Source organism: Pseudochaenichthys georgianus, chromosome 2 (assembly GCF_902827115.2).
Source record: "Pseudochaenichthys georgianus chromosome 2, fPseGeo1.2, whole genome shotgun sequence".
NCBI classification, from domain to species: domain Eukaryota; kingdom Metazoa; phylum Chordata; class Actinopteri; order Perciformes; family Channichthyidae; genus Pseudochaenichthys; species Pseudochaenichthys georgianus.
The window spans coordinates 4,316,392-4,339,518 of record NC_047504.1 but is presented as its reverse complement, the minus strand read 5'-3'; the positions used below and the strand labels follow the sequence as shown (position 1 = coordinate 4,339,518).

Below are 23,127 nucleotides of genomic sequence, written 5' to 3'. Positions count from 1 at the left end.
TGTATATGCATTCTTGTACATGTGGTTTCCTATGCTCCCACAGTGGAAACATCACCACATACAATTTTTGAAACTTTAATCTGTACCGAAGGTCAGAATAAATGGTGAAGGGATGGAGACAGAAAGACAAGAATGGGAGGGATGTGGGTGAGGAGACAGTGGGGAGGATGTGGGAGGATTGTATCTGTCATTAGTGTCATGTCTTAAAACCAAGCTAATGTAAGACAATGACATTTAAAAAAGAAATAAATGCAAGTATACAGCCACAGTCTTTCTAGCAGAATGTTTTAGTATATCTGATTGAGCTCAACATTTATCTAGTATAGTTCATAAATATGCTGGCTTTAATTTTGCCACAAAATTATCCACAGCCATGTTGACTGTGTCAAAGAAGCAGCAGCCATATTTGAGGACAGCTGTCCTAAGATGCCAAGTCAAATAATGTCACTTGACCTCTAGGGTTCATCCTCATTCCCCAAACTCTTACGCACATGTTCCAAAAATAGAGCCATTTCATTAGATCACTCTTTACTGGTATCTTTGTAGCATGGACCAAGTAGAAGATGATTTAATCAAGCATTACATTCAGTGAGAAGAGCAGCTGGAGAGCCGGATCCAGAGCAGTCTGGGCACAGTGAGATGATGCCGGGGAAACAAGGTGCTATTCATTAGACTCGAGCAAGACATGAGAGAGCATCCAGCAGCTGGGATGACTGTCTGCGACCTCAATCACTCCCTGACTCACTAGAACATCACTTAATACTGTGGAGTACTCGTCTGGTTCAGCCGAGGAGGACAGACATGCACATGGTTTCTCTGCCAGACAGATACAATGATCATCAAGTAACACGACGGAAGCCAAAGCCGACGGTGAACCAGACTGAACTCACGTTGATAAGGCGGATTACAAGCGGGTTTTGGGGGGTGAGATAAAACACCAAATACATGATGTAAGTTTAAAGTGTACTACACGCTGTAAAGACAAGGTGTGTTTGACACTGCAGGCGAGAGCGGATTTCCTCCTTTGAGCCCACTCTGAGAATAATGGTGGAGGAATTTGCTCACCTTGACTGACAGGCGCTATACAAGAGGGGACAGACAATAACCAGCACTGTGAGGCCTTTAGCTAAACAAAAGGCCTCACAGTGCGTGTGAATGAGAGAGGGTAGCGATGTGAGAGTAGCCTCTCTCCCACCGCAACACTAGCACCAAAACAAACCCCGTGTTTAGTCGCCATGGAAACAGCCGGGCCGGTATTGCAGAGGAAGTACTTAGTTGAACTCCTGCTGCAGAGCTGATGTACGAGAGAACAATGCCGCACATTAAGGCCTCTCTCCGAGTTAAATCAACAACACCCCCATGACGTGGAGCCCTTCCACATTTTCTGGCCCATTACCTTTGTTGGAGTGGAGGCCATACTTACACTGAAACGTACACCCCGTATGAATATTTAAGGATATAGTTCACTGCAGGTTTTTGCTAATTCTCAAACCCACAAGCCGCACATGAACACATCCAAGTACTTCTCTGAAGCGAGTCGTTTGCTGTTGCTTGGGAAAAGGGTGGTGATGAAACTCATGGAAATACTGAAGAGTTTCACTCAGCTGCAGAAGTGCAGACCAGAAGTTTGTCTTAGTTGCAAAGTCACTTGATTTAAAACAGGCATTAGGCATACAGATGTTTTAATGCTGCAGTTATAATAATTCTAATTGGATCTTTTAGGTGAGGGCATCTTATCAGAAATGGCCAAATGCAATTACCTTACTAAGAAGAAACAAGTTGGGGCAGATAAGACCCTATGGTTAAGACACACACATGTGGCTTAATCTGTGTGGACTATCTGAAATATAGTAGCACAACATTATTTCAAAAACTCATTTAAACTATATGAAAAAGGTAGAACACATCATCCTTAAATAAATTGCAACATTTAAGATAAAATAAGATAAGATAAGATGAACCTTTATTAATCCCCGAGGGGAAATTCAGTTGTACAAAGCAGCAACAGGGTAAGCGTGAAAAAACAGGACAGCTCACACAGCTAATAAAATCAAAAAAAAATTAAATAAAGAAAAAAATGTTTTAGAAGTAGTATACTGTACTCTGGCTGTTGTTGAGGTCACTCTTTCTGGTGGAAACACGTTATCACGGTAAACAGGATATGGTGTACTGTAAAAGGCCTGATGCAAAGTGATACAGCCTCAGAGGCCTGGCACGCTGCTGCTCATGTAAACAAGTTGATTGAAAGTGATTACACAGTAAGCGGTGCAGTACGTTGTTTAAGAATCGGAGAAATGTGATGTTTCCCATGATATTTCCTCTTCTTGTTTGCAGCCAAACACTGGTTTCCAAGCAACACACTACCATTCAACTTTGATACTGTTATTAATAAAGGGATAGTCTGGTATTAGATTAGTGGAAATAATTAACAAAAAGTCTTCATACAGTACAAGGTTAATATGGTGAACATTTGTTTGGGGTGCAACTAACAATTTATTCAATTTTGTATTCGTCTTTGGGCAATTGTTCACACTGTTATATGTGAGAAGAATACAGACAACAGGCCAGGCAATTATTGTAGAATTTCAAAAGGGTTTTTTTTATTTAGTGATATCGGAGTTACAAGACAAGTGCACACATGTACAGTGTCACATATACACAGAAGACAATACGGAGCATTTACAAGTATACAAGACAAATAACAAAATATACATGGAGACAAAAAAAGAAAAGAAAAACAGTGTGTGTGTGTGTGTGTGTGTGGTCTAGCATTACTATACTTGTGGGGACCTAAATCTGTTTACACAGTCACGTGTGGGGACTCGCCTCCCTTATGGGGACAAAATGGAGGTCCCCATAAGGGGAATCATTAATTTTAGGGTGAAGACTTGGTTAGGTTAGGGTTAAGGTTAGGATAAGTCTCCAGGAATTGCATGCAAGTCAATGTAATGTCCCCTGAAGTGATGTATACATGGTATGTACTGTATGTGTGTGTGTATGTGCGATCAGACAAAAAGAGTAATGACAACATTATAATTAAAATTAAATGAGTAACAATATAATAGCATAATATAATATATATATATATAATATTATATAATAGAGGGGGGGGCATATAAATAGTAGCATAACCTTAAAGAAGTAGAAAGGGGTGGTGGGTGATTATTAATTAAATGTACCAATGAATGGGTTCCAGATTGCATCAATATCATTGGTTTGTTTTTTATGCCGGCAAATACCTTTCCCGTTGAAATATATTCCATAAGCAGGTTTGGAATTTAATAAAACAATTGACTTACAATTAAACCAGCAGGGGAAAAACTACAACAATAAAGTTTAGTATCATAATTTGAATATCTAGTTACTATGAGATCATTTTGACGACTATCAAAAACTGGACTGACTTCCAGAATTCAAAGCCAAAGTGCAGAAGTCATGCAGAACAAGTTGGAAAACATGATTTGATATCATCTAGTGGTCATTCACCAGTATTACATGAGAGCTTTACTGGATACTGGATACAATGTAGCCTGTGGAGTAAGATAAATTCATGCATGTTGTCTTGTGCACTGTTCCTCCCCAGTCCAGTGTTCCCACTACAAAGTCTTTTTTTTTTTTACAGATACCTCCAGAAGCATTACGTCGACCAGGACCTACGAGAATCCCCAAACCGAAGGGCTCCAGCTCCCAGAAAGTGACCAACGGCACGGCAGCAAACCTGGAGCTGCAGAACAAGAGTCAGCAGGCGCCGTGCACACACCCAGCCGAGGGGAAAGAGCAGCACACACACTCTGCTGCAGGACAAAACAGCAACCCTAACCTGGCCAACCGCAGGCTGTGATGTCCCCTGGACTTTCATTCAAGTTTTCTTTAATCCTTAGGGGCACTAGGTCAGCTTACACTAAAAAAAACATAGAAATAACTCAGCGTTTTTACATCTATTGATATCAAAATTCAACGTGTGAAAAGTACTGCTTTCAACTATTAAATACAATCCTCATCTGTAGTGCTCTGAAGACAAGCGTTTCTGTGTTGATGTGTAATGTGTACACACTGTAAATAAAGCTACACATGTTTTAGAAAGTAGTTCCAATGTCACAGATCTTTGTGAGGATGTCACTGTGGTGAAAATAAATGAAACTGAAGTGTAATACTAGAACATTAAGTATGGTACACTGTATGTAATGATGTTCACTGTATTCTCTTTCTGTTGAGACATACAGATAGTGACAGTCGTTTATTCATTCAAGTGGATATTTTGTTAACAAGTGACAATAATGTACATAAGTGTAAAAGTGATGTGATGTAATGCAGCTGCTTGCTCGTGATTCATTCTTCAATGTGACATTTGTGTTATCAATAAAGATTTTTTATACCTGAAGAGAAATATTTCTGATCTAATTCTAAAAATGAATTGGATTTGAGAAATCATAAATATCATGATGCAGTTTATGCTGATCAACCATTACCACATTTATACAATTTCAAAGCAAAGCCAATTGAAAACAACATATTTTATTACCACTGAAAACTTGGAATATATGCATGTCAACATTCTAGGTGGTGCAATGAGGAACAATAACAAACAGGGATTTTTGTAAGGTAAAATGAGTGATTATTTTTATAGATATACAAAGGAAAGAAATGCAAATGGCTGATACATACAACAAGTACACGCAGAGTGTACAACACACAGCTTCTTTACACAAAAGACACAAAGCTACCGGAAAACGCAACACAAACCAATCTATAATATCCACTGTGATTCAGACTGTTCGACAACTACTTCATAAAAACGACAAGTTATTTTATTAAACTGCAAAAAGCTTCATGGTGCGCGAGTACAGGAATAACTAAAATATGTAATGAGCATCATTTGGTGTACTGCCATGAGGTAAATCAGAAATATACGTGTATAAATAGTTGCAATATTCCGTAAAAATGTCAAGCTGACAAAGATGTGTAGGGATACTGGTGATTTGTCTGGCACTGTCATTTGATAACCTTCCACCTGACGGAAAGTAGGATCGTGCAACATTTTACAAAATACTTCATTTGTCTTAGTTATCATTGTGACTCCAGGACTCTAAATACTTTTAAGGTGGTATTGTGATACACAGTTTAAACAGTAGCAGGAAAGCTATGTTTGCAGGTATATCATATTGCGGAATGTGAAAAATAATTGGTTTAAGAGATTTTTCCTAAGCTTTAAAAACAAAGTAATCAGACTGTGGTGTCCAGTGGTGTCCAAACCTCCTCTTGTCCTGCCGGGGCGTTGTCCTGCCGGTGCCGTCACTGATGTCCCGTCAGAGCAGCGTTTAAGGCGGGACGCAGCACAGACAGGAAGTGCTCTCTCTCCTCTCCTCTCTCTGTGGCACACACCCAGGAACGACAAGGACCCTCCAGGACAAAGGCATGACACACATCTAAAGAGACATCAACATTCCATCAACAAGATCAAAGACTTTCGCATCATTTGTATTATTTATATGGTAAAAAGAAAACTCACAGCGTGTGTGTGTGACCTCTCTGACGGACAGGCTGCTGAGAGCCACTGAGGCCAGGAAAGTGTGTGTGCTCTGGTAAGTCAGCGTGAAAGGCGTGTGATGAACACGTCGCCGGGTCAACACCAATGCGTCGTTAAACAGGAACAGGCCCACGTCTGACACATGCTCATAGATCCTGATCACACAGATATAGTCACACAGTTTGGCATGCAGCTGTCGGTACAGTGGCTGGTACATATAAGAAAATAGGAACAAGGGAAATGTGAAAATAGCCAATGGTGGATATGTTATGCATCAACTGATGACAGAAGGAGAACTTGAGAGAAATCAGCGCACGGTGTTGTTACCTGAGCGAGTCAGGAATCTGCTCATCGGGGCTCCTGAGCAAGGCAGCATCCTGAGTTATTATCAGCTGCCTGTTTCCTTCACTGAGGTTCTGCACACACACACACACACACATTTAAAAAAACATTTAATTTGAACAAAAGCGTCATCCTTCTAGTAGTGGAGCCTAAGCTTTATCTGCAAATGGCTTTAAAAACAACACATAGACATGCAAATACAAAAAAGAAGTTTCCAACTATTCGGTCCAGCCGAAAAGAGGGTTCTGTCTTTACCGGGCATCCTTGGATCATCTGCTGCGTCTGCTCCATCAGCCCGTCTCTCTCCGAGTTACGCTTTAACTGAAACAGAAGACACATGGCGCTGAGCACGGCAATGATTCCACATTTAGAAAGCAGCGAGAGGTGCTACTTGCAGGCTCTGTGTGGGCATTGTACCTTTTGTGTGAATTCTCTGAATGCAACCAGGGTGTTGAGGGCAGAGCAGAGGTGTGTGTGGTCAGGGTGAGCGGTGTGTGTGTGCAGACACAGAGCTTGAAGCAGAGTCACATACTCCTGGATTCTCCACAGTGGACACAGCAGCAGTTCCTGTAGGCTTCACACACACATGGAAACATATCGAAACTAATCCATTGGATTTTGGTGAGTGTTGGATATCAAATAAAAATGTGTGTGTGTGTGTGTTGTTACCTCAGCATATGTGTGGAAAGAGTTCTGTCTGCTCTCTTCAGGAAAGCCCGAAATGGAGGCTTTGTCTCCCTGCACTGACACACACACACACACACACACACACACACACACACACACACACACACACACACACACACACACACACACACACACACACACACACACACACACACACACACACACACACACACACACACACACACACACACACACACACACACACACACACACACACACACACACACACACACACACACACCAAGTCAAAGTCAACTTTATTGTCAATCTTTCAGTTGGTGTGGGACAGACAGAGATCGAAATACCGTTTCCCACAATCCTGAATACAAATATATATAAAAATGTGTATACAAATATGTATATACTATATATATACACACAATCAACAGACACATTTTAAAGACATCAATAAATGAGTGCAAGACTGTCAATAGCAGCGTTAAAAGTGTCAAATAAAGTGTCTTTACAGAACCTTGCTGTTAATAATAAGTTATATTGAATTAAACCTTTACATTATTTATTTATTTCTGACAAAATATTTAAAAAAGCTAAAACAGACGCTAAGGATTTCTCAGAACGCTGTACACTTAGCCAAGGCTCATTGGTGACAGTACCTTGTCGATGGTGTGGATGGCAGTGGTGTAGTTGTTCAGGTAGTTGGTGTAGACTCTAAGCTTTGAGCACAGTTTCACGAGCACATCTCCAACACACTGCTCTGCGCCCCACTGCTGCAGCCGGGCTTCTAAATCCACCCGAAACACCCTGCAGCACACACACACACACACACACACACACACACACACACACACACACACACACACACACACCACACACACACACACACACACACACACACACACACACACACACACACACACACACACACACACACACACACACACACACACACACACACACACACACACACACACACACACACACACACACACACACACACACACACACACACACACACACACACACACACACACACACACACACACACACACACACACATCCGTCAGGCCGTGTCTTCACAGAGGGGCGCAAACAAGAGAGTGACAAACAAACATGTGCGTGTGCCTGTTGAGCTCCAGTATCTGCGCGACGGGGCTGAGGACCGTGCGGAGGTCATTGCAGCTCAGAATGGCTCTGTTGGAGTTGAGCGCGGCTGCAAGAGGCTCCTGGTACACCTGCAGCACAAAGGAGGTGCAGGTATTATGACATGTCATCGATTAAATAAAGTTCAATTGCCTTTCTGCATTTCATATTATTGACAAGTGAACGGCGTACCTTCAGCACGGCGCCCAGTCTGCCCAGGTAAAGACACTCGCTGTGGTGGAGCTCTCTGGCAGCTGCCCCTCTCCAATCTAACGCGATCTGAAGATGAGAGAGAGAGAGAGAGAGAGAGAGAGAGAGAGAAATAGGTTTTTTAAAAACAAAGAATGCTCCATCAAACTTCACTGAAAGGATACACACCTGTGAGCTTTGTGGTGCTGACGAGAAGTCATCTGCTCTTTTGTTGTCGTCTCCTCTGCTCTCTTCTCCCTCCTTATCATGAGTCCATCTTGTCAGGAAACCAGCAAGAAACTCCAGAGGTCTGGTCTGAAGAAATAAAGAACACTTATATGGACTGTTATAAGGGTTGATATGAAACTGTGTATCTTCTTAGCACTACTGTACGTGTGTATTACAGAGATGCCCACCTCTCTCTGTCGTGTGAGAGCAGTGAGTCCCTCTACCAGCGCCTCGTTGAGATCTCTGGACACACACAGCTCCTCGAGGGACATTTTCTCCCACAGAAAAAGACCTACGAATGAGACGTTTCACTCATACACGGCGTCATCCATTTCAACCTGAAATTGCTCCAGCCGTGTGTGTATGAATTTGAAACCCACCAAGAGCTCTGCCCCTGGCCTCCAGGCTGAGCCGCTGTAGCTGTGGCCCCAGGTGGCCCCTCAGCCCCCCCAGGGCCTCCTCCATCCACTCAGCCTGTCTGCACCAGCCCTGCAGCACCCTCTCACACACAAACTGCAGCGCCGGGGCTGATGGTCCTTGGTTTGATAGTCCGGTGCACACGCTGCCGTCAGACCATTCACTCAGGACTGGGAGAGGGGGGGTATCATAAATAACAACATCTTTATTTATATAGCACTTTTCATACAGTAGCTTTCACCTCAGATCAGATGTTAAGACCTTTTGTGTTTCTTGATGTTTTAACCTGATGCATTTCAGTTATTTTACACTTGGTGGTGGGTACTACAGTCTCGTAGTTGTAGTCCTCTATATTTCAATCCTGGTTGATTTGGTTACCGTAGCAACAGCAGGTGCGGTTTAATAGTGTAGCAAACATCTTGAATAGCTGCTTTATTTTTAAATTCAGGAAATCACTGTTTGATGTTTGATTGACAAATATCCTTTGGCGTCTTCACGTACTGTTTTGAAAACTTCCAGTTGCAAGACCCATCGGTGTCCGGACCTCCAGACCCGTCAGAGAAGAGAGGGTCTGGATGAGAGCCGCTCCTGGTGCTGAGGGAGGGAACGAGACAGAGAAGGGACGCCATTGAGACAGACTCAGAGAAGTGTGTGTTTCTAACAGCGTCCACCTACCACAAGCCGCTAGCGGGGAGAAGATGTCAATCCCTCCTCCTTCCTCAGCTGGTGCCACCCAGCCACTAAGTTTTTCCCAGAAATCCCTTTGATCTGGGTTTAGCAGAGTCCTCTCTGACAGAATACACCCTAAAAAGTCAAAGATTAAAAAGTTAGCGTGGTGACTCCATGCATAATGTAAAATCAATTCAAGATTTATGATAAGTTGTCTCGGGCCAACTCCTAGCCAAGGGACCAGGATAGTCATGGACTGAGTGTAGACAAATACTATCAGAATGAAAGTATCCATGAAATGGTGTTAGCAGATGTGCTTCACAGTATCCTGAGAGATACAGTTGGACTGGAACTCACCCTGGCAGTGCTTCCACACATTGAGATACACAGGATTATTAACTCTTACTGTGAAGCAGATGGATTTCTTCAGTTCCTCCAGGAGCAAGTAGGCCCAGTCTCTGAGCTCCCTGCCCAATGATAGCCCTCTCCACCTGGGCTAACAGAGCTGAGAGAGTCCCTCTGTGGTCGTACAGAACCACAATCACTCCTGCTTTCACACCACTCAGCAGCAGCTATGAAGCACAACGAGAGAGAGAAGGGGCAGACGGGGAGAAATACGAGATGTTCATCTGTGCCTTTTTCTCTTTACACACTTCATCGCCGCTCTCTTCTCATACACAATAAAGGGTGATTTAGGCTGTCTGACTGATAGGCTCTTCTTTTTTATTTTACCTCATAGGCAGGGATTCTGTTGGAGATCAGCAGTAAGAGGACAGGGTGGGTCAGATGGGTGGGAGGGACTGTGTGTGTCAGTGCAGGTCTGCTGGTGAAAGAAGACAGCGCTCCACTTGCATTGTTCAGTCTTTCACTGAAAGAGAACAGCATCATGTCCTATGACTGAAACCACCTAGATGTTGTGTGCATCCACGTCGATCCAAAGTGTCATCGGTCGTGTGAAAAAGCGTATTCATTCTTGTGTATGGCCAAAACATGTTTATGAGGCAAATATGTCACAACCAGTGTGTAGACCCTCACCTGGAAGGACTGCAGGTCTGGACTCTGTCCCGGCTCGGAGCGGCAGACATGGTCTGTCCTCTGTCCAGGCTCAGACAGAGGCTGGGGGACCCTACAGTCCTCGGGGGCCAGGAGAGTGAGGGCCAAGAGCTAGATGTTATTCCAGAGCTGGGCCTCCCTGTCTGGGTACTTCCTCCTCTGGCTGCCCCTGGCTTTGTGTAGCTGCCCCAGGCTCTCCTGGTGCTCATAGACTGTCCTGCAAATGTCACAGATGAGATATCAACACTGGTAGGAGTTTTGTGATATCCGGTATCTTGTTTTTTCAGCTTCATCCAGAGTCCAAATGTTAGTTCATAAGGTAAACACCACTTTGATTACAGCAGATCTCTTTTCTACTTACTCTTATCCTCCTGTAGCTTGTCTCTGATCATTTGCCTGATCCTCCTCTCCTTCCTCCTCTCCTCCTCCTCCTCTGTCATCGATGTGCTTTGTTGGTTAAGGGTCCCATACTGCTCGGCTGCCTCCCGTGGAGTGAGCCAGTCGAGGGTGGAGACGCAGGAGACGTAGTGGTTCTTCCATGCTCCATATTCTTTCTCTGCTGGAGTGTAGGGAAGGAACCAGCCTCTTGTGATGCAGCGGCTCGCCCACAGACAGTCCTGGGCAGGAAGAGGCAGAATAAAAAGAAATATGAATAAAGTCTAAATCAAAGTTTAAAATAATCTGTTCTGGGTCTCCCACCTGCTCAGAAAGCATTCTCCAGTGCCAGCTGACCTGGGCAGCAGAGCAGAGGTCACGAGGGGACAGAAATGACATCACGTACAGGGACAGGAAGCGTGGCAACACCGCCGTCAAGTCCACTTGTGTCACAGGAAGCGTCTCCATCAGAACATCTCTGCAGTACCTGCTCACATTGTCAGAGGTTCACACAATCTTTGGTTTCCATCTGAACAAAAGTTAAGAAATAATATAGCCCCAAAGTAAAGCAACTGAGAAGAGGAACACCTTACTTGAGCTGTGACTTGGTGCCACGTGTGAGCAGAGAGTGCAACAGGTGTTTCCTCTGCCTGTCAGTCCACAGGTCAAACCAGTGCAGCACGAGGGTCATCCTCTCCTCAAATAACTGGGAAAAGGACATGGAAGGTGAACCTCATTGCATAAGAGTCTGACTGCTCTGCCAAAAGCTACACCACTGCTCTCCAACACACTGATGAAGTCTGCAGGAATAACGAGAACAGAGTTGGGTTGATGGTGTGATGACAGCTGAAAACACAGTTCTAATGGAGCCTATTCATAACATATTAAAGTCCTGCCTTCCTTTTTAAAATCTGTGGAGCACTGCCATTATTTATAAATATATACTTTCTGTATTGCTCATGGTCAATAGGTAAAGTGATTATGTAATTAAATCCCTTAGTTCAAGAGAAAAAGCTTGCTGTATGTGAACCATTTGTTCTACCCAAATGCATGACATGGTAAAAAATGTTAAATTAAGTACTAATCTTGCTTTAGCAGTTAGCTATTTCGTGCTAGCATTATTGAGAACACGGAAACACCACATGCTGCATGCAAGTGTAATAATTTGACGATTACTGCCATCAGGTGGCAATAATTAAAATAAATCATAAAGTTTATTGAGCACATTTTTTTCCGGCTTTTACCTGCAGGTTGCTGCTCTGGTTGTTCAGGGGGGTCCAGCAGCTGAGGCGCGTGTCAGAGCGCGTGCTGCGGACCTGCTCATAGTCCGTCCCGCTGAGCTGCCACCGCTTCACCGAGTGAGGACTCGACCCCATGTTCTCACACAGGATTACCCGCTTTGAAAAAACACCTGGAATTCTGTTTAAGTGAACAAACTCCTATTCAATGCCAGATTGAACTCACTAAAAAGCAGGTGCTGAGTACCAGGCTGCCATTGCCCCACTGCTCCCTGTAACCTTAGAGACGCGTCAACAACAGGATGCGCACATTCCTTCACAGGACAAAGGCACATGATCATTATGAAGAAAACAGACGATATTCTGCAAAACAAAAGTCAATAACATTGTAAATTCCTGTTTTAAACTTATTTGATAATGACTTTATGAATGTAAGGAATAAGAGCACTTTTCAAAAGCAAATTATACAATTTAAAAAATAATTTACAATATGCTTAAAACTAATCCTTATAATAATCTTACCTTACATTCAGGCACGAACTTACATTTTTTCATACCCCCAACCCCTAATACTCATACCACATGATGACTTTAAATTGCAAGTATATGAAAAATAAAAGATAAAATTACAATCTACACAGTAATGTTATAACAAAAGTGTGATACAAATTCATTTTGGCTTACGTTTCCCTTTCCTAACTATCCCTTCACTTACCGTTTGAATGGAATATTTCCTCCCTTTTTAAATATTTTTAAATGAATGCTTTACATGCGACAGCCAGAAGATTCAGACAACACATTTATTGGGTCAATAAAAGTCAAACCACAAAACAGTTAAAGCAGTAAAACACTTCTGAATAATCCCACATCCCCTAACAACACTGATTAAAAGAAAGATTTACAATCAAAGCAGCATCAAATGATCTTTAAAACCACACAATCCAAACCCGCTCTATGTAAGTTGATTAGAAGGTAAGAACCAGTAAGGCAAAAATGATGAAATGAAAAACATTAAGGCATGGTTGTGATGACAACATTTGGATAACTCGGCATGTTCCAGCATCACACCAATGAATATGTGCTCCGCGTATTGCATGGATATGTGCAAATATATATTCCACACTGAACAAGGTGTTGTAGTAGATATCAGGCTACTCATATGTAGCTAGAAACCATATGCGCAGTCAACATGGTCAGAATCTACTGTGCATTTATGTCATTTTAAATGTAATCAATTTAACTAATTGGGATATATTTGTAGGTTTTTGCTGTGTCTAGGATTAGATACAAGCTTGTGTTTAAAGCTGCTCTATGGGAAATAGGTCAAAACAAGAATTTCTCTGTACATATATTGATAAGTTAATGTCTAGGTCCTAAGTTTGTGAGTGACACTGACCTGTGACAAAGATAAGACAAAGTGCAACAGAGTAAGTTTATCTGAAAAGTGCTAAAGGAGCAAGTTTGCAGTCAGTTCACATTTAACAAACACTTTGAAGGAATTCATCAACTTTTGGACCAATAGGTGAATGCTGAATATCAATGTCACTTTGGCTAGCTATGTATTGAACTGGCTACAACTTGACTTTAAAACTGGCCAAGACAGGGATGCACCAAATACCAAAGTGTACTGTCAGATAGCAATGTAAGGATCTTAAACCTCACTAAATATAACACGGACTATACGACAAACAGTTTCATCAGAAAAGGTGCTGAAATTAAAATCATGTCGATCGTTAGCATCCAAAAATAAGTGCGTCCCAGTTGAGACATCTCACATCCATCCTGCTGTACAGACGCTGGTGAACAGCTGTGGCGCCATTTCTGCCACAAACCTGGAGAGAACAAGTGCACCAAGCTGGCTTCAGACGGGGTCATGGGAAGGGACCTCTATACTGGCAGTCCTCGGGATCTCTTGGGAGTCGGCTAGATTGAGTTTCTGACTGGAGAAGTAGGTTAAAGGCAAACAAGCGTCAGGGAATATCAGGTATTTAACAATGAAGACATCTAAAGACAAAGAGGTTTATCTTTCACTTAACAACCTTCTAAAAGAAATAAGGGACTACTATGATGCAGGAAGACCGCCCGGTGAATGTTAGATTGAAAAGGATACATGGAAGAACTCAGCTCCTCAAGCTGTGGAGACAGAGAACATTTCGTTAAACATGTCAGCAGTAGGTTGCAATCGTTGGTCATGATGATGTAAAGGAATGTCTATACTTGATCCTGCGACAAGTAGCTTACTACAATCTTAAAGAGTTTAACACACAGGAGGATCATCTGTTCTGCGATGTCGAGTCATCACAAGCCGAGTAAAAAATGGATTCATTTAAAACATATTATGCTATTGCAGTCTTACATTAAGAAGTAGTTTGTCCATGTTGGTGTCGCAGGCCACTTTCCTCTGGTCCTCTGGCATTTCATCCACCTCGCCGTAGAGGTCAAAGTGCAAACGGGCCAGTTTCTCCTGCATTTCTCTCACATGCTCCATCTGGCCAATGGAGCACTCATTGTCTGAAAACAAGCACATATGTTAATGAATGTACATCAACGGATTTAAAGGACATCTAGGTCTAAGACACCACTAGATGTCTCTCTAAGATTCTACGGTTTTGTTTAAATCTCGAGACATGTGTGTGAAGTGTCCCTTTGAGGTCCGAATTACCAAAGGCTTGTAGTTTCCCTGAGTGGAAGTCATCGAGCAGACTGAGCAGGCCATTCTCCATCTCCTGTACGTCTGACACGTCAGTCAGAAAGGAGTGCTGGATGATAGGTGCTGCCTGCCCCTGCTTCTGGTTAGATTTACCAGCTACACCTGGGTGCCTGGGTTTGTCTCTTACTCCCCTGGAAAAAGATACAAACAAATAGTTACAGTTTGTGCAACAGATCAGACTAGCAACTCCACATACTGTCATTGTGTATATCTGATGAAGATGATATACAACTAGGGTTAACATGAGATGCTACCTCCTAGTTTTGCTCTTTTGGCTGGAGTGAGTCCCTGCGTTATGGCTGGAGCCGACCTGCCGTCCCCCGGAGGTAGCACTGCTCTTCCGGCCAGCAGTGCCACTGGTCGGAGCCGGTGTGTTGGTTGAGATTTTAGGACTCTTTCTCTTTAGCTTTCGCTCCTCCATAACTGCATGTTACAGTCTCTATAGGGTTCGGTAGATGATAAAGCACGAAACGCTCAGACAATGTACTACAGACAGCACTGTAACTCAAAACCAAACCCCGTAGTTCATAATGCAGACACAACACCCTGACAGATATTACTGTGCTTCGTGACAGAGCTTACGTTAGCTTATCAGCTAGCTAGCTAGCTAGCTAGCTAGCTAGTCGTCAAATATTCCAACCCACTAACATAATGCTCGTTTAAATTAAAGACTGCACTCAGAAGCCGGTTAGCACACTACTCACAATTGCTGTCGAGTTTATCGTTGGTCGTCTGTGGCATTGACAGATAGTCCACACGATGTAAACACTAGAAACATAAAACATGCGTATGTAACCTGCAGGCTAGTTAGCTAGCATGTCAACTCTGAAAACTTCCTGTTTTGGTGGGACGCAGCCATGGACGCAACGCACCGGTGTTGTGTCCGCGGGGACGCGCAAGGGACGTCATTTCAGTTATTGGGCGTTTCGTCTAGTTTTCTAAGCGAAAGAACGAAATCAATGATTTACTTTCTCTCTATTGATTGATCGATATCTGTCCCATCAGATTAAACAGCAAACGGCTGAATAAATAATGTGCATACAATTGCAAGGAGGCTCACTTTAAGGACAATTTACACATCTGTAAACATTTTCATATTGGGATGAACTTCATGTTTTTATGTTTTATTCCTACAGAATACATGGTGAAAGGATAAGATGTGTTTGGTCAGTAAGTCTGATACTTGATAACCACGAATACAAAATACGTAAACAAGGACAAGTAGGCCTAATGATATCATATGATATAGTCAGACACTGTTATTTCAAATCGAGCTTAACGAATAATGAGTTCAAAACTGGCTTTACTCACTTGAATTGCTCCTTAGAATGTAATTTTCCTCTGTGGTTTTCTATGAACACATTTTTGTATTGTAATGCCACTCGTATTTTATTTATTAGTGTATTGTAAGGTGACATTGAATGTTTTGAAAGGTGCCCTCAAATAAAATGTATTATTGTTATTGTATCTGTGCCTCTCTCACACTGTTAATGTTCTTTTTTTCCCCGACAAGGTGTCAATAGGGAAGATCTGCACGGTTTCTCTCCAGCCCATGTTCAGCAGAACAGGTGTTGGTGCTGCCGGATTTGGCACCCCCACTATAACTGTGTCCAAGATAGTCACACTGTCACCAAAATCCCACCAGTGTTGGTTGTTTCCATCTGATCTGAAGATAATTAAGACCTTGTATTTGCATGCTGACCAAGTCCCTCTCTCTGTTTCTGTTGTACTATCTGAATACAATTACCCTTTTTCCTGGAGAAATTGTGTTTTAAAGTCTTTCAACTGGGCACATATTGTTTATTCCCCCAGATGAACACAAAATAAAGAAGAGTATATTTACCCTAACCCAAATTGTCCACGTCTGTGGTATCTTCTCCATTGATTACAATAGGTTTGTACAAGTTAATAACAATACTAAGACCAATAATACATCTGTATTGTTCTTAATATGAGTGTTCATCATTGTTGACATTGGTATTTTTGCATAATGATTAATTATGCACTTACTAATCATTTCCCCCTGCCATCGTAACATAAAAAATAATGGTGAAATGTACATATATATTTTTCTTTATTATTCTTTGCCTTTCCAAAGCATTACATCATTATTTACACAACATGAAAATAACTAAATATTTATTTCACCTTTACTCACTTGCTCCTTTGTCTGTCATTTTCCTCTGTGGTTTCTTACAGTACGCAACACATGTTTGTATTGTAATGCCACTCATATTTTATTTCTTTGTGTATTGAAAGGTGACATTAATGTTTTGAAAGGTGCCCTAAAGTAAAATGTATTATTGTTATTGTATCTGCCTCTCTTACACTGCCAATGTTCCTTAAGGTTAAGGTTCATCCTGGTGTCAATAGGGAACATGGGTAAGCAGTCTTTGCTGGGGATTGACACATGGGGATTTTATAAATGACTCCATGTACTCCAAGATAATTATTATGTCTTAATAGAGACCCAATTTTTGTGATTGGTGGGCAGTTAAATCTACCCATATTAGGAAGTTTAATAAATACGTCTTTGTTTGTGGATGTTGTCCAAATTCTTAGAAACAGCTCCTCTCAAAAAGGAGTTTCACTCTGATTGTATTTGTAACTTGACTAAACTGTGACTCAGATATAGTTGCAGTATATAGCCACAAGGGGGAGACAAGTGAACATCGGATACTGATCCCTCTCTCCCTCTTCTTAATTAATCAAGTATTAAAGGCTAAGAAATGCTGAAAAGGCGCACTTTGTACATTTCAATTAACATGAATGTTTTCATAGACACAAGCTATATTATTCAAACGGCTGATTAATTGAATTCCAGAAAACCATTCAAGCCTTTATTAGTGTACAGCAAATATGTTTGCACTGAGTGAGGATACAACTCTGCGTAGGTGAACATCGATCTTGAATAGCTGCACAAAAAACGGATTTTATTCACCTTCTCCTGACACCGCACTGACATTGCTTTTGTCTTTTTGGTATTCACAAAATGAGGGGCGTATAAAGCATCAGATACATGTTTAATCTGTAATAGAAATTAATTTCCTTTTGCAGCTAAAATAAAATACTTCCTGTTGGGGGGGGGTCAAGAAAAAAAATCAATTAATATGCTTAGAAGTCATGTTTCTGTCAATGGCCAAATTCTGGGAGCACATAGCAGTGAAGTCCAATCTGTCTCCCTAATTATGATTCATGGATTTATATCCCAGGAAATACTGCAACGGTAAAAGTTTGGATTCAACCCAACATGCAGCCTCATTATAACACATGTCTCAATATCACAGGTTGATATTTCCTGTTGAGTTGTAGCAGGATTACTTTATTATTTAAGTCTAATGTATAATTCTCTGGATCAAATAGCTCAGCGCTTATTGACTTGATATTGAGACAAACATGGCTTTCACTTTGTAATTGGACATTTGAACCTTCTTATTTCGCACAGCACCATGCCACATCTAAAAGGTGGAAGAAATGCAAGAACTCACTGACTTCTTTCTTTTTCTCAAACTGGTGTCATGCTAGCGGATCGTTTTCTCCCTCCTCTCACCCATCTCCCTTTGTGAGTGAGTGAGTGTGTGTGTGTGTGTGTGTGTGTGTGTGTGTGTGTGTGTGTGTGTGTGTGTGTGTGTGTGTGTGTGTGTGTGTGTGCGTGTGTGTGTGTGTGTGTGACAGTGGCTCAGTGAGGTGAACCAGGATAACATGCTACAGATGAACACATTTAGACCGTCGCGTCCACACAGCCATTAACTTAGCGAATGCACACACAGAAAAACACACACACACACACCTATCTCTCATCCGTAATTGCCGTGTAGGTGCTGTTTGGAGAGCGGAGTACGAGTTACAGCCACTTCATTCTTTGCTCATGCGCTTGAATTATGCATTGGATTGTAAATGAGCGACAACTGGTTTAATTACACACCCCGTCTTACTGCTAATTCTAAGTTAGCTGCCTTTCTAATGCAGCATTATTCCAGCATTTAAACACAATTGCTTTAGCTGCAAAACACACTGTTATCCGAGGTCCAAACAAACGACACACAAAGCATTACATATCTGCATGTGGAACGCCCACAGAATTTGATTCAGATAAATAAAACCTTCTGTTTCTCTCTAATGAATAATGTCATTTCTTCCCCGCTGAAATTAAATCTGCTTCTCTTTTTTGAGAGTTTCTCTCCATGGGCTTGACCCACAAATCAGAGCGCACGTGTTCATGTTGTATCAATGTGAGAGTAAAAGCATGAAGGACGTTTTATTGTTTCTATTCATGTGTGTTTTCCACGTACATCCCTGTTCGATACTCTGTATCCCCCGTGTGACAGGGCTCTCAGGGGACTTGTAAAGTAGACGCTGGGTGTGTGTGTGTGTGTGTGTGTGTGTGTGTGTGTGTGTGTGTGTGTGTGTGTGTGTGTGTGTGTGTGTGTGTGTGTGTGTGTGTGTGTGTGTGTGTGTGTGTGTGTGTAGGTCTGTCGGGAATTAGGGGTAAGCAGAAGTGTGTTTGTGAGTGTGTGTGATTTCATCTCAGCAGCTGTGACCCAGAATAAGACATGTTTTTATCCTTTCATGTTCCTTCCTCATATACCTCTGTCACACACACACACACGCACGCACGCACACGCGCACACACACACACACAGGCACAGTTGAAGTGAGTGCAGTCCATTCAAAATGACCACAGTAAATCCTTCTCGGTCTACTGTATGAATAACGGCTCTCAGTATCGTGTCCGTGTCAGTGCCTGAACGGCATCAACACCGCATTGAAAGTCCTTATCGATGTTCGATGCAAAGTGTTTCACTGCATGTAGCGTGCACGGCACTTCACATTTAATTACCTTACACAGCACACACATTACAACGAACGAGGAAAAGCATCCACTAAGATACATTCGAACTGTAATTTCAACAGTATGTCGCTGTATACGAGCACACGCACGATGTCATAGTGTATGTGTGGTGATGTCGCACACTTTCCACCTATCACACAGCCTCTGCTTTCAAATGAGTTTAGAGATTTTTTTCATTTTAGAGTGGCGTGTTAAATGATTAGAGCACTGGAGACTCCAACACCTAAGGGTGGAGAACAGGGACGTGCATAAGAAGTAGGAGCTCAACACTAATGTAAGTAATCCAGTCTATCCCACTTTCCTACCTACATATCCTGGTTTCTCCTCTATAACTTCCCTCCCTCCCCCCTCCCTCTCGCCTCCTCCTGTCCTCACCACTCTGTAGAGGGTCCAAGTGACATTTGGCTGTCCCCTGCCTCGAGGGGGTCCAGGAGATGCAGACGTTTTTGGCAGGCAGGCACAGGGATGCCTAGGGGTCCTGACGGGGACTCCTGGACTAGGAAGAGAAAGTACACATCACAAAATGCACCCGCAGTCAGAAACACACACAGGCTCTCGGGGTGCACATGCATAAGCAAACAATCGCACAAACAGAGTGGAGCTACCACACACACATGTAAGTGTGTGTGTACAAACACTCACACACCGACCAATCAAACACTCGTAATGAAGACACAGCGGATGGTGGATGCGAGAAGGCGAGGGAAGCCATGGAAAAGTTTGGAGAACAGCGAATATGCATTTGAATTGCTAAACTATTGAGTTTCCATATTGCTGTCTGGCTTCTTCTAAAGTTCTGTTTACTAGAAGAACTTGATTTATTTTATATTTGTATGCTGAGAGTCAGATCTACGGAAGGGGATAAGGGCCAAAACACATTTGAATTCTGAGTTGAAGTCATAATTCTGCTAGTAAAGTTCTTACTGTCCTCATGTCCCACCACTTGTGTCCTTCTGAGTTCCTTAACGTCTCTCCTCCCCCCTCCCCCCCCTCTGTCTCTCTCCAGGTCTGGTCACTGGGGGATGGAGGGGAGATGGAGATGCGGGGGCTAATTGTGGGGTGCCGGAGCTCGTCGGTGCGCCACTGCTCGCTGTGTTTGGCCCTGCCATAATGACCTCGTAGCCGCAGATGTTTCCCGCCATTGTTGTGCAACCAGACAGAGAGGAAGGGACGGACGGACGGACGGACGGAGGGAGACAGGTGGGGACATATGAGGATGGAGAGACAGAGGGCCAAACTTCCACACACAAGCAAGGAAACAGACGCATTGTCCCTCCTTTCATCCATCCATGTTTTGTATTCTCCTCTTTCAATCCATTATCAAAGCAACCCTTTTATATCTGCACCTTGAGTGTTGATAGGCGATGATAATTATGTGTGTGTGTGTGTGTGTGTGTGTGTGTGTGTGTGTGTGTGTGTGTGTGTGCGCGCGGGGTGCAGCCTTCCTACTGAGGCAGAACAAAGTAGCGTAATAACTCAGACACTGAGCTGACCCTTTCTGAGCTCCGTAGGTGTGTGTGTGTGTGTGTGTGTGTGTGTGTGTGTGTGTGTGTGTGCCGTTTTGTCTATTATTTGAATATGAGTGCTTGCACAAATACCCGACGGTGCGTGTGTGTGTGCGTGTGTGTGTGTGTGTGTGTGTGTGTGTGTGTGTGTGTGTGTGCGTGTGTGTGTGTGTGTGTGTGTGTGTGTGTGTGTGTGTGTGTGTGTGTGTGTGTGTGTGTGTGCCGTTTTGTCTATTATTTGAATATGAGTGCTTGCACAAATACCCGACGGTGCGTGTGTGTGTGCGTGTGTGTGTGTGTGTGTGTGTGTGTGTGTGTGTGTGTGTGTGTGTGTGTGTGTGTTCAAATAGCTGCTCCCCTCCAGGGGTGAATTGTTATGGATAATGTGTTCTGTTGAAATCACTGTTATTTGTTTCCTTTAAAACAAGCTAATTGCAGCATAACCGATTGCTTGTGTGCGTCAATTTGTTTGCTTCCTTGTTTGTCTGTTTGTTTGTGTCACACTGCAGACCCCTCCAATTTCTTTAGCATGGACACACTTCCACTCCTGCGCCAGTCACAACTCATTGTGCTGCAGCTGTTGGGCAGTCATTTGGCGTTTTAGCCCTTTTTTATTTACTCTACAGCTCGATAAAAAAGGGAAGCAAATCGTCGGCACATCATTTGTATTACAAACAATAAATCTCACCCAGTGTTCAGGATTCATTAACTCTTTGGTTTTAATACCGCATTCTTATTGAAGAAGGGAAAGAGACTTGTGCTCCAGTCCTTTGCTCCCCTCAATGTTTCTCAATGTCTAGGATGTTACATGCAAATGAACTGTTATTACAAATCTACAGTGAAAATAATAATATTAATAATACATTTTATTTTTAGGCGCCTTTCATGACACCCAAGGACACCGTACGATTTAAAAAAAAAAAAAAAAAAAACTAAATACAAAATAAATTAAAAAAAAGCTAATAGGCTACAGAACAAGATAAAAACACAAACAAAGAGACGGTCACCAGACATACTTTAGTAGATCAGATATTGGTCATTATCTACATTAAATAATGTTTATTCTCTTATGATATTATAAAATCACAACAATCCCTGGCCTCATGTCTCCTTAACAATTTAGAAGACCTTGACTACTGTCCTCCAGACAAAGATATACAGCATAGTCATAGCTTTCCTCCTGGATATGAACACCGATCATTACTGGCACTCATGTTGGCCATATCTACAAAAAACATAACTCCCAAGAAATAAAGAAACATATCATCTCTGAAACACACACACAATGTGAAGCAGCTGCAGTGTGTGAGTGAATGTGAGAGCAGAAACAAGACAGTGAGCCGGTGTTGAGGGGGTTAAGTGTGTGTCAGTGTTAAGTGGGACATCTCAGATAGACACAGACAGCCAGGCAGGTGAGCCAGTGTCTCTTTATCTGTGCGTCTCTCTCCACACACACACACACACACACACACACACACACACACACACACACACACACACACACACACACACACACACACACACACACACACACACACACACACACACACACACACACACACACACACACACACACACCTCTGCCAGCTCCTTCCCGCCCCCCCGTGCCAGGTACGTCTGCATCCCGTCTTTGTGTGTGAATGAAAGCGCGGCAGATCTGACGAGGAAGAAAACACACACACAAGCAGGCGGCATTCTCACGGGGGGAAGTGGAGGGACAAGAGGAAGAGGTGGCCTCGCCTTCCCTCTCATCCCTCAATCCAACACTTCTCCTCCTTTCGTTTGGTTCCATTCGACCGTCAGTTCTTTCCGTTTCGTGCCGTTCCATGCGCTGCTGTCTCTCTGCCTCCGCTCTTCTCCTGTCCTCCCTTTCTTTGCGCTCCATCCTTTTTCTCCCCCATCGCACCGTTCTCTTTCTTTCCCGTCCCATCCTCTCTTTCTCCTCGCCTCGTTCCAGTTTCCAAGTGCTTGGACGGGGCTCGCTGCTCCGGTCACTGCTCAGGGAGTACGGTGAGCTGAAGTAGGCTCGGTGTAGAAGGACATCAGACACACACTCAGGTACACAAGCACACACTTGAACAGACGATCGGAACTGGGCCCTTTCTCTTGCTCCAATTTCAATTGTGTCTTGTTTCGCTACCTGCATATGTCTCTACCTCCTCCAGATCCCAAAGCTTATCTGCACACGCAGCCTAGAAAGCATCCGGAGAACTGGTCAGACATCATACGTATCC

The 23,127-nt window shown here is 42.9% G+C and overlaps 3 protein-coding genes across 7 annotated transcripts in view; 1 reads left to right on the top strand and 2 right to left on the bottom strand.

Annotated features, from left to right (window-relative positions):
- filip1l (filamin A interacting protein 1-like) overlaps nt 1-4,381 on the top strand; it is a 62,242-nt gene extending 57,861 nt beyond the window's left edge. The window contains exon 6 of one of the 2 annotated variants that reach the window (XM_034098428.2): nt 3,623-4,381. In XM_034098428.2, the coding sequence (XP_033954319.1) occupies nt 3,623-3,841 (219 nt within the window). In that variant the 3' untranslated portion in view covers nt 3,842-4,381. The remainder of the gene's footprint in view (nt 1-3,622) is intronic. The other variant, XM_034098437.2, reaches the window with a different exon arrangement.
- Nucleotides 4,382-4,526: 145 nt separating this feature from the next.
- LOC117456528 (epithelial cell-transforming sequence 2 oncogene-like) lies at nt 4,527-12,099 on the bottom strand. 4 transcript variants are annotated; one of them, XM_034096468.2, is made up of 21 exons: nt 11,833-12,099; nt 11,182-11,294; nt 10,913-11,075; nt 10,575-10,830; nt 10,196-10,430; nt 9,893-10,028; nt 9,567-9,732; nt 9,167-9,295; nt 8,993-9,085; nt 8,455-8,661; nt 8,263-8,366; nt 8,036-8,161; nt 7,850-7,936; nt 7,640-7,749; nt 7,171-7,318; nt 6,539-6,612; nt 6,287-6,443; nt 6,125-6,190; nt 5,855-5,943; nt 5,510-5,682; nt 4,527-5,426 (listed from the first exon to the last, which is right to left on the bottom strand). In XM_034096468.2, exons 1-21 carry the CDS (start codon nt 11,962-11,964, stop codon nt 5,293-5,295), a joined length of 2,898 nt encoding a protein of 965 aa, XP_033952359.1. In that variant the 5' UTR covers nt 11,965-12,099; the 3' UTR covers nt 4,527-5,292. The 4 variants fall into 4 exon arrangements, with proteins under 4 accessions (XP_033952359.1, XP_033952337.1, XP_033952344.1 ...); XM_034096446.2 differs by having other exon boundaries at nt 7,850-8,161; XM_034096453.2 differs by having other exon boundaries at nt 7,850-8,161; nt 9,893-9,983.
- Nucleotides 12,100-12,608: 509 nt separating this feature from the next.
- ccdc28a (coiled-coil domain containing 28A) lies at nt 12,609-15,423 on the bottom strand. Its single transcript, XM_034096645.1, has 6 exons — nt 15,241-15,423; nt 14,791-14,975; nt 14,489-14,667; nt 14,183-14,337; nt 13,937-13,959; nt 12,609-13,766 (listed from the first exon to the last, which is right to left on the bottom strand). Exons 2-6 carry the CDS (start codon nt 14,955-14,957, stop codon nt 13,688-13,690), a joined length of 603 nt encoding a protein of 200 aa, XP_033952536.1. The 5' UTR covers nt 14,958-14,975; nt 15,241-15,423; the 3' UTR covers nt 12,609-13,687.
- Nucleotides 15,424-23,127: the final 7,704 nt, after the last annotated feature.